General features: G+C 41.6%; 2 protein-coding genes across 15 annotated transcripts in view; one reads left to right on the top strand and one right to left on the bottom strand.

Moving 5' to 3' along the window:
- Positions 1–86: 86 nt before the first annotated feature.
- LRRC40 (leucine rich repeat containing 40) overlaps positions 87–11,222 on the top strand; it is a gene marked incomplete at its 3' end in the record, with an annotated part of 35,304 nt that continues 24,168 nt past the window's right edge. For 5 of the 9 annotated variants that reach the window (XR_014008048.1, XR_014008049.1, XM_081193792.1 and 2 more), the window contains exons 1-9: positions 1,186–1,541; positions 2,939–3,120; positions 3,530–3,603; positions 4,177–4,306; positions 5,508–5,631; positions 7,193–7,335; positions 8,275–8,447; positions 9,621–9,711; positions 9,816–9,861. Coding sequence is in view for 7 of the 9 variants with exons in the window: in XM_081193792.1 (XP_081049918.1) it covers positions 1,391–1,541; positions 2,939–3,120; positions 3,530–3,603; positions 4,177–4,306; positions 5,508–5,631; positions 7,193–7,335; positions 8,275–8,447; positions 9,621–9,711; positions 9,816–9,861 (1,114 nt within the window). Of the gene's footprint in view, positions 153–1,183; positions 1,542–2,938; positions 3,121–3,529; positions 3,604–4,176; positions 4,307–5,507; positions 5,632–7,192; positions 7,336–8,274; positions 8,448–9,620; positions 9,712–9,815; positions 9,862–11,222 lie in introns of those variants that run through there. The other 4 variants (XM_081193794.1, XM_081193795.1, XM_081193793.1 and 1 more) reach the window with 4 other exon arrangements.
- LRRC7 (leucine rich repeat containing 7) overlaps positions 4,676–11,222 on the bottom strand; it is a 205,319-nt gene continuing 198,772 nt past the window's right edge. For 2 of the 6 annotated variants that reach the window (XM_081193649.1, XM_081193639.1), the window contains one exon: positions 4,826–4,989. In XM_081193649.1, the coding sequence (XP_081049775.1) occupies positions 4,853–4,989 (137 nt within the window). In that variant the 3' untranslated portion in view covers positions 4,826–4,852. Of the gene's footprint in view, positions 4,990–11,222 lie in introns of all 6 variants that reach the window. The other 4 variants (XM_081193644.1, XM_081193633.1, XM_081193643.1 and 1 more) reach the window with 4 other exon arrangements.

Below are 11,222 nucleotides of genomic sequence, written 5' to 3'. Positions count from 1 at the left end.
GCTCAAAGCAAGCCGCCCAGCCGCGGTAGACACGCAGAACTAGCGGCCTGCGCATGCCCACTCCCGCTGATTCTTTGCGGAGCGCGCGTGTGTGTGGGTTCCTTAGAACACTTTGTTGCGCATGCGTCGGATGTGCCTTTGGTTTCGAAGCGGTAATCGCGCTTAGGTTTTCTGCAGAGGCGTGTCGCGTTGAACGCTTTGCTACTGTATTTGCTAAGGCTGGGGTTGTGAGCTGTCTTAGCTTTTGGACAAGGCTAACTGGAGTGAACAAGTCTTATCTCTCTCTATCTGTTTATCTCTCTGTGTGTTTAATTTGCAGCAGGGTCCATTCGCATTACAAGCTCCTTGGGTTGTTTAGCAGCCATTAGACAGAAAGCTGGACTAAGTATTCATTAAGGGTAGGGGGAAGATGCATGTTAAGTTAACTCAAAAGCAACAGAGAGAGGGAACAGAGGAGTTTGCTAATACCATTGGTTGTTTATTCAGTTTGAATGATTTGTTTCTTTATACAGTACCTGGGTGTTTGGTTAAATTGGCAATAGCAATTTTGTTGCTATAGCTTTCTTGTTTAACCTTACAATAGAAATGTTGAGTTGTTCGTAGGACCTGTTTATATCATTTTTGCAATGTTTGTATCTCGTTTTGCTTCCTTGTTATTACCGGTACTTTGTTTCCCACACTGGGATTGTAAAAAACATCCGATGCTTATCGAAACTGGAAATAAATAAATAATGGTGCAACCCAATGTCCGCACATTGTGGACTACAGTCTTACTTCGTCAGATGCTAGCCTGAGTTGCTCATGTATAAAGTTATTCCTAGAGTCGGAATGTCGTTTATAACACGACTTGTATATCAGAACTCTTCCACAGGCTCAGAACAGCCTCTTAGGAAATGGTGAGCGGAATAAACAGCGTTTCATTCGTAAAAAGCTGAGGCGATGCCTGCCTGGGAGTCGCACCTTAGGCTTGGGAGACCTTCGTCTCTAGATACTAAATTTGCATCTTGCACGCACGCTTCATTTTGCCCAAGGGCCATTCGGTGGGGCGGCTCAGTGAGTTCTGCCACTCAGTCCACCAACTACACAGGCTCTTCTTATTTATGACTTCAGCGTGCATACTTTCAGGGAGAAAAGCCGCCGACATATACTCAATAGCCATCTTGCTGTGCTTCCCGGTTAAAATAAAAAAGCAAGTCCCGGCTCAGCTAAAGCTCTGACGGGAGCTCAGCCAGACCTTTCCTCTGAGGCCGCTCCCCTCCCCGCGCGGAAGAGGAGGCGCCAACCGCCTACGACGCGAGCAAAGGCGGGCGGGCCCGCGTTTCAACCCGGCATTGCGCCGCGCTCCGAGGGGCTCAGCCGGTGCGGGCAACCGAGCGGGTCGGCAGAGACCATGTCCGGGGCGCGAAGAAGAGGCGCGGGAGATTCTCTCGCGGGCTTCAGGCGGGGCGCGGGCGACGGCGCTGCGGCTGTGCCCCAGGGGCTGATCCGGACGGCGCGGAAGAGCGGCCAGTTGAACCTCTCTGGCCGCGGGCTGACCGAAGGTGAGCGGGGCCGCCGCTTGGATTCCCCCGTCTCCACGGGCCGAGGCCGCGGCTGCCTCCGCTGCGCTGCGTTTCCTGAGGGGACCGGTAGGTCCCCACCTGTCGGCTGCGGAGGCCGCGTCTTCCCCTCAGGTCGCGCCCGGCTGCTTCCCGCTTTATTCCTGAGGAAAGAGCGCTGGTTGGGGCCCGAGCACTCCAGGGGCGTGTGCTGAGCTGAGGGCGGCTTCATTCTCTCTTTTAATAATAATTATAATTATAATTTAAAAAAAATTAAAAAAATTCCACACAATTTAACAAATGCAGTTCAATTTCAATACAGTGTTCTCTTGACATTTTGACTCCCTACCCTTCTGTGAGGTTGCCACTCAAATCTTTTATCTACTGCCTTAAATACTTCTCCCCCCTAAAACATATAATTTGTATTAATTTCATTATATCTAGTCAGATATTTGTACCGGGTACAAATTGGATTTGGATTTGATATCCTGCTTTATCACTACCCAAAGGAGTCTCAAAGCGGCTCACAATCTCCTTTCCCTTCCTCCCCCACAACAAACACTCTGTGAGGTGAGTGAGGCTGAGAGACTTCAGAGAAGTGTGACTGGCCCAAGGTCACCCAGCAGCTGCATGGTATTATTCTCCTTTTTATATTTCAAATCCAGCCTGCGATTTCATTTGTCTATAGTATTTGTATGGGGTACAAATAAATAATAATGATGACTATTATTATTCTCCTCCCTTTGCTTATATTTCAAATCCTGCCTGCGATTTCATTTGACCATAATATTTTCTCAGACAGTCCGAAAAGGGTCTCCCCTCTTCCACAGACATTCTGTATCTTTGGTCTCTTTATTTTTTGCTCCACTCCCTCATGTCTACCACAGTTTGGGGGCATTTGAATGGGCATTGGCCATCATTTTATTATCCCTCTGAAGTTTTATAATGTGCCTTTCCTGTGGGGGGCTGGATGGAGGTCGGCAACTGGGGGAAGAACCCGCTTATTATTTCTTAAGCCTGGGCGAAGGGAAGAGGAGAGCTTGGGTTGCATCCAGCGCCAGCCCTATTCGGAGTAGGAGCACTGAAGTTAACTAACACGAGGTCGATTGATTTCGGTGGGTTTCATTTGAGGGGCGGGGGAGTTGAATACAACCATTTCTGCTTCATCTCAGGTTGTCTTAAAAGATGGTTGGGCAAATTCATGGACTGTCAGTGGCTACTAGCTCTGGTGACTGCCTACTTACGGTACCTCCAGAGGCAGTTGCTGGAAGTTGCAAATGGTGACTTCTTGTGGGATTCCCATAGGTTGCTGGTCGACCACAGAGAACAGGATGCTGCACTAGGTGAGCCTTAGGTCTAATCCAGAAGGGCTTTTCTTGTGTTCATTTTTCTGTCTCCAGTCCCTCCACATGTATGGCGAATAAACTTGGATACTCCAGAAGAGGCGAAGCAAAACCTCTCCTTTAGTGCTGATGAACGGTGGTGGGAGCAAACTGATCTCACCAAACTAATATTATCTTCGAACAAACTGCAGTGTCTTTCTGATGATCTAAGACTGTTGCCTGCTCTCACTGTATTGGATGTGAGTACAGTATTTTTGATTAATGTTTCTTTCATATTCATATTTTGATGATGAAAAGTGAGGGAAATAGGCCTCTTTCATTCTGTAAGAGCTTTGTTGTGTTTCGTAATCTTCAGGGATATGCATAGATCTTATGCTAAAGATACATTTTTGTGTTCATGCAATCAAGTAGTATAAAATTTTTATGAAATAAGTAAAATAAATAAACACACTCTAACAATGTGTTAAATAGAAACTGGAAAGATTTAAAGAGCTTTGTTATTTATCACCATATTTTCAGACATAGTTCAGAATATAATGTAGTAGCTGATGGTAATGCTTGGATCCTAAACTGTTTGGTACAGGGAGCAATTAATTTCTTACTTTTTTGAAGTAAGTAAAAGTGCTGACAATTTCTTTTTATTTTTAGGTGCATGATAATCAACTGACATCTCTTCCTTCTGCTATAGGAACACTGGAAAATCTCCAGAAACTTAATGTGAGGTAAATATATTGTACAAACTTTGTACACAGAACATGTTTAAGGAATGGAAAAAGTTTAAAGATCTTTAAAGTGAAGATTGAGGTGAGGAAAGTTTAAGTACATTAGTTTTTAGTTAGGTAGATAGTAGGTTCTTGGGGACATGTAACATTTGTAAATTAACAGGCAAGATTGTTTTAGAACAAAGTACTGATGCATTGGGATGCGGGTGGCGCTGTGGGTTAAACCACAGAGACTAGGACTTGCCGATCAGAAGGTCGGCGGTTCGAATCCCTGCGACGGGGTGAGCTCCCGTTGCTCGGTCCCTGCTCCTGCCAACCTAGCAGTTCTAAAGTACGTCAGAGGGCAAGTAGATAAATAGGTACCACTCTGGTGGGAAGGTGAACGTCGTTTCCGTGCGCTGCTCTGGTTTGTCATGCTGGCCACATGACCCGGAAGTTGTACACCGGCTCCCTTGGCCAATAAAGCGAGATGAGCGCTGCAACCCCAGAGTCGGCCACGACTGGACCTAATGGTCAGGGGTCCCTTTCTCTCTTTACTAATGCATTTCTTCATAATTTTTATTTTATCAACAGCCATAATAGACTAAAAGATATACCGGAGGAGCTTATCCAACTAAAACATTTAAGAAGTCTGCTTCTGCAGCACAATGAATTAAATCAGTTGCCTGATGAATTTGGAAAGCTTATTAGTTTGGAAGAGCTGGTAAGTAGAGAAGGCTTTTATGATGATTCTGGTGATGTTTTGGTTACTAATATTAGTTCATTACTTGCATAACTCTTGAATGGGTACTGTTCTTTAAAATTCTTACCTTTGATTTACCAGCCCCGTATTAATAGTCATTTGGTACCTGTTTGACAGTTTTGCTATGAAAGCATTTAAATTCTATGTATGACACTGCTTGCAAAAATTGTATGATTTGTTAAATCTTTTATTTTACTGTATCTGATTCATTTAAAATTAAGCTGATTAATTATGTGTGGGGCTTTTTTAATTTTAAAAAAATTATCTCCATCAGAAGTCTCATGGGATGGGTTGAAAATTCGACTTCTCTTTCATAAGGCCAACATTTCTGTTTTCAACTCTGGCCAATGGGATTCTTCCCAGAAGTTCACTAGAAAGGCAACAGCCATTCTTTCTTGTCTCCATCTCCCCACACCTTGCAGCTTTTATTAATAGATTTGTTACCTGAGAATATCAAGGATCCATATAGCTATCGCAGTTAATAACCAATAATAGACTTACCCTCTTTTAAAGATACCTGAGTGTGGCAGTCACCTTATTGTGTAGCAGTGAATTCCAATTCATGATGCATGTTTTGCAAAGTACTTTATTCTGTCTGCCCAGAATCTTCAGTTGGTCAGTTTTCTTGGGTAAGACCACTAGTTCTAGCATAATTAGAGAGGGAGAAAATGTAATCCATTTTTTCCATACTATTTCCAGTTTATCATTTTTCTGTCCCTTCCCCTGTTGTCTTTTTCCTAAACTGAGAAGCTACCGATATTTCAGACTGTACTTGTAAGCAGGTATAAAAATTGTCCATCATATTTGAGAAAGCTGCTCACACACAGTAAATCATATTTATTTCAAACAATGTATTTCTATGATGAGGCTTATGACTGTCTTCAGTCTACCAAGTGAATATTCCATTCATTGCTGCTAGCCATTCATATTGCTATTTTATAATCCCTTTGACATTGGAACTACTGCAGTCTGGCCATGCCAAACAAGAAATTCTTGGACTTCATTTGAAAAAGAACCAGGGTGGAAATACTGCAAGTGCTGACTAATAACTGTGCCATGTTTTCATACTTAGTGCTGAACCGATACTACTTGGCTTATTCACCACAATTTTCTTACGTAGCCATTCTAAACCATAACATAATTTTTTTTCCGCTTTCTTTAGGATATTTCCAACAACCGTATTTCTAGTATCCCAACAAGTTTTCGTTTTCTAACAAATTTGGTGCGGCTCAATTTGACTTGTAATCATTTGAAGAGCCTGCCAGCAGAAATCAGTGCAATGAAAAGTAAGGAAGCCTTGAATTATGACTTGACTGGAATCTTTTTGTTGTCTTATTTTCCTGGTAGTAGGGGTTTAATGAAACTTCATTTTAAAAGTACGTTGCTATCACTCTTCATGACAAGAACCCACTCGCCATCGGTAAAAAATCAGCCTCACACCAAGATGAGTCGAAAAGTCTGAGTGCTGCTGCTCAACGTTTATTGTGTCCAGTAAAAAACATACTCTCTGCCTCCAGCCTCTTGTCAGCAGCAGCTTCGACTATTTTTGGAGAAAATACAACATTGTATCAACCTGCAGCTATAGACAAATACCATACATGGGCATCACCCCACCATCAGGCTATGCTGTGTGAACCAATCATTAGTCTAGCATGAGGTGTTCACGCGCTGTTCATGCTCCAAGCAATGCCTCCTGCTACGAAATCACCCTGCAATAATAAAAACTTTCACCCATGTTCTTATGTACAAACAACCATTTTCCCACATCTTCTCTAAGGAATTTCATGTTCATGTACATCAGTGGTTCCCAAACTGGTCTGTGGATCACTAGTTTCATTCAGGTGGCCCATAGTGTGCCTATAAAAATAGAGTAAATATATATATATAACATCAAAACAACAACAACCACACAACATCTAGCACTGTGCATACCATTGCTACAATAGGCAGATAAATCATTAAGTGGTCAGCAAAGACCCTCAACAGTTTTCAAGTGGTCCATGGGGGAAAGAGATTGAGAACCACTGATGTAGTTGAGAAAGTGTGGCACTCAATTTTAACCAGAACTTGGTAGTCCAGCAGAACTGGTCTTCACAGTGCAGTAAGACTTTCCTGTGACAAGTTATGAGAAGACGCTTATATGTAAAGTGCCTCTGCATTGTAATCTGCATGCGATGTAAGCTATTCACAGCAGAAAGCAATAGTTTTCCTTGGCAAATGTGGGGCAGCATGTATTCAGAAATGTGTTAACAGCTATGTGTCTTTGTACAGCTATAAATAATGGTCTGGACTGAAAGAAACATGAGCAGAGTTCTGCTCATGTAACAGGGCTTTCTCACTCACCATTCACACTGCAGACTACCAAGCCCTCTGAAAAGTCATTCCTTATCATTGGGACCCTCTGAGACAGTGTGTGAAACAGTGTGAAAACTCACAGAGGGAAAAGGGGCAACTCTGCCTTGTAAGCGGAAGTGCCTTCTTGCCTACACAAGAGGGTTTTCCTCAGCCGTGAGTCATTGTCTTTTATTCCCAAGTGGCATAGCTCTTAACTAAGAATTCTGAAGATTCTAATGTAGGTATAACTTAAAAATCCAGCAATATATTCTACAGCCTTTGCATTAATTAATATTTGGCTTGGCTGGCAAATATTTGAAGCCTCTTTCAGAAGTATAATAAAAAATATATTCTTGTGTGGTGCTTGTATTTAAGCCACCCTATTTTTTAATTCTAATGTTTCCACTTGTTTCTCCATTTGGCATTTTGGTAGGCTGTTGTGAGGACAAGATGTTAAATGAAATGGGTCTAAGGCCTGATCCAGCACACCTATTCTTATGTTCCTTTCTATAGGTCTGAGACAGCTTGATTGTTCAAAAAACTATCTGGAAACAATACCTCCTGAAGTGGCCAATATGGTATCATTAGAGCAGCTTTATCTAAGGAGAAATAAATTGTGTTACCTGCCAGACCTTCCTTCATGTAAATTTTTAAAGGTAAGGTTTATTCTCAGTACATATTACCTAAAATATGTAAACTCCAATAAAGACATCTTTTAAAACAGATTTATTCTCAGTACGTTTGATGCCTGTGTGTGTATAGATTGTGGTATTTAATCTTTTCTTTTCTGAAGCCTGTTGCAATTAAGGATAAGTTAATCTTTATGTTGGTGAAACTGAAATAAAAGTGGTCAAGTTAATGCAGCTAGCTTCTGAAATTGGATTCTAAGCTTTATTTTGTCTTGTGATGCTAGGGTTACATTGCATTTAACAATTAACATGGTGCTTTCAGGCAGCATTTTCTTCAAAGAGAGGGGCATCCTAGTGACACATGCACATAAAGCTTTTGTTCAAGTGTGGATGGAACATTTTTCAAATGAAAACTAATTCTATCCAGATTTTAATAAGGCTGCTGAGGGCCAATCCAATGCAGAAGTCACTCTGGCTGAGTTCTGTGCAGTTTAGTAAGTGAATAATATAGCAACTCTAATGACTTAAGTTTCTACAAGGTAACTATAGACCAGCTATATGTCGAACAGGTTGATCGCAATCGACAGGTTGATACCTGAATGATCGCTGTTGATTGTGGTCGACCGTGGGCTCCCTTATGATCGCTGGCTCTGCCCCCATTGTTGTTGGAAAGTATTGCTGCTCCTTCTTGTTATTAGTGGAGCAACTGTAGTCTCACCTAAAAAAAAGCTCAACAAATTTGGGCCCTCCCCCCAGTGACAATGGGTAGATCACTGTCAGTTGTTTTATACTGGGAGTAGATCACAGTCTCTAGGGAGTTTGACGTGCATGCTGTAGACTATCTGCTTAAAAAACTCTAAATTCAATAAATATGTAAAAATACGACTCTTGCATCCTATGTAATAGATTAACCTTGATACAGAATTGATAGATGATGTGATTTATTCATTTTTAAAATTCTTCTAGGAGTTGCATGTTGGTGAAAATCAGATTGAAGTGTTAAAACCTGACCATCTGAAACATCTGAATTCTTTGTGTGTATTGGAACTAAGAGATAATAAGCTAAAATCGCTGCCTGATGAAATAACCCTGTTACAGGGGTTAGAGCGACTAGACCTATCCAACAATGATATTAGTAGGTAAGACTATGGGCATTGTTTAGAGTGACTGGGGAAACCCAGCCAAATGGGCCAGGTAGAAATAATAATAATTAGTTGTCTTCCTTAGTTTGGAGCAAGTTTACACTGTTACTGAATTTAAAAGCAAATGCTCAAACCATACTGTTTCTTGAAATACATTATTATTAATTGGTAAAGTAATATTGAACCATGAATAATGCTCTAATTAACAAGGTTCAGAATGCAGGGGCTTGGATCTTAACCAGTGGTGAAAGTTCCGCTAATAGAGTGCTCCCGTCAGCAAAAGTGGGGGGATCTTTCACTGATTTCCGTGTACCCACAAGAGCAGTGTCCACATGAAATTCTGCTCTGGATGATTGGGGAAATCATTCAGACCAGCAGGAGAAGTGGCATGGAGGTACCTGTGAAAATTGCCTCTCCCATCCCTTCTGCCAGGGGGATTCTCAACTGGATATTTCCTTATCAGTGAATAGAAGGAGCTTGTGACTGTTTGCACTTACCGTATTTTTCGCTCTATAAGACACACTTTTTTCCCTCCAAAAAAGTAAGGGGAAATGTGTGTGCGTCTTATGGAGCGAATGCAGGCTGCGCAGCTAAGCCAGAAGACAGAACAGCTGCGCAGCGATCCCTCTCGCTTTTCTGGCTTCTAGCTTAGCTGTGCAAAGCCTCTGCAGGGCAGCAGGGTGCCTTCATCCAGGGAGCCAGGGATAGCCGCGCTCCCTTTAAAGAGTGTGTGGCTATTGCGGGAGGTGGGGGAAGTGACAGAGCCGTGCGCTCTGTCACTTCCCCCACCTCCCGCAAAAGCCCCCAAGAGCCGCGCTCCCTTTAAAGAGTGTGTGTGTGGCTCTTGGGGGCTTTTCTCTGAGTGACGGGCTGCCCTTCTCCCTCCTCGGGGAAAAGCCTGCAAGCGCCGCACACATGCTCCACGCGGCTCGTGAAAGGGAGCGCTGAGCAGAGCCTGGGATGCATACAGGCTCTGCTCAGCGCTCCCTTTAAATAATATTTTTCCCCCCTTGCTTTCCCCCTCTAAAAACTAGGTGTGCCTTATTGTCAGGTGCGTCTTATGGAGTGAAAAATATGGTAGTTTGGATCCAAGCATGAATAACTGAACTGAGCATTGCTTCCATCTTCTGGCTTTGAGGTTGTTTATAAAGAGAATTCTTCTCTCTGCAGCCTTCCTTCCAAGCTAGGAAACCTGTCTCAACTGAAGTTCTTGGGGCTGGAAGGAAACCCTTTAAGGACAATCCGAAGGGATGTTGTACTAGTAAGAGCATAATTTACATACTGTCTTGAGTTGTTTCTACGCCTTAAGATTCAAAAGATGCAAGTGGTTGACAAGCTTTTTGTGCTTTTATTCTTCCATTTCAGAAAGGGACGCAAGAAATTCTGAAATACCTTAGAAGTAAAATACAAGGTAAAAGTTTTCTTTGTGAGGATAAGGTTACAGTTAAAATCAACTCTTGGACTAGCTAGATTAACTCTTCATGATCTTGTTATGTCTAGAAATCTATTTGTTCACACCTGGTTGCATATCTTTTCTCTTTTCCAAGTCCCACATAAGAGATGGTTTCTAGTATGTATCAGAATGAAGTACATCCCTTGTGATATAAATTCTTATATAAATAAATTCTTACATAAATAAATTGAAAACTCTTGCTCAGTGTTAATAGAACAGTGGGAAACAATGTCCAGAGGAATCACTTGTTGACTAGATACCAGCTTAATAGTTTACTACAGTGGTACCTTGATTTAAGAACTGCTTAGTTTATGAACAAGTTGGATTAAGCTGCAAACCCGGAAGTGTTTTGGTTTGTGAACTTTGCCTTGGAAGCAGAACATGTTCTGCTTCCTGTTGAGTGTGTTCCATTTGTAAATTGAGTCCCCCACTGCTATGGGAAAGTACGCCTTGGTTTAAGAACGCTTTGGTTTAAGAATGGACTTAAACCGGAACAGATTAAGTTTGTAAGCCAAGGTACCACTCTATTTCTTTAAAATGGACATGGAGGTGGAAGATGCAAAGATAGCAATTGCTACATTTCCTACAGCTACCTCTGAATGTTGAGCATGACAGTCCCCTGCACTACATAGCAAACTGCCTTAGAATCTAGAGGAAATTTTTGCAGCAGTTTGTGATACAATAGTTTGCTTTTCCAAGGAAAAAAGGCAAAAATATAAGTTGTGGATATGCTTAAGGTCACTCTCTGGATTGTCACACATGACTTCAGTATTGAAGAACACTGGGAAGTTATAAATTGTACCCTCCCAAAATACATTCACCAATATTTTTTGTGTTACTAAGATTTATAATCCAATTGATATTAAACCGCAATAAGTAGGCTTAGATGACTGGGTAACTTGGAATTAAGAATGACATTTCTGACTGAAGCTGATAACTTCCTTGTGTTCCTTTACTTAATAAGGAAATAGCCACATACTTAATTTTGTACACATGCTTACAAGCATGCTTAAAAGCATTTGAAAATGTTTTATTGATTTCAGATGAAGGGCATACTTGCAAGTAAATGTGTTCATGCTTGAGCACTAAGGCTGCTTTCTCCCTTGGTGTTCTATTTAAACTTAAATTTATGTATCTAAACATAAATACATTGAGAAAGAGAGAATGAATCTTAACTATTTGTGCCAGAGGATTTCGAGACTAGTGCGTAATAACTAACTGGTGATGGCACTTGAAAGGTCTGGCTCTGATATAATTTGAAAATAATTCCTTAGCTATATTTTGTATGTATATAGTGGTACCTTGGGTTACATACGCTT

This window comes from Podarcis bocagei (genome assembly GCF_964188305.1).
Source record: "Podarcis bocagei genome assembly, chromosome: 5".
NCBI classification, from domain to species: domain Eukaryota; kingdom Metazoa; phylum Chordata; class Lepidosauria; order Squamata; family Lacertidae; genus Podarcis; species Podarcis bocagei.
This window is presented reverse-complemented; position numbering and strand designations above follow the sequence as displayed.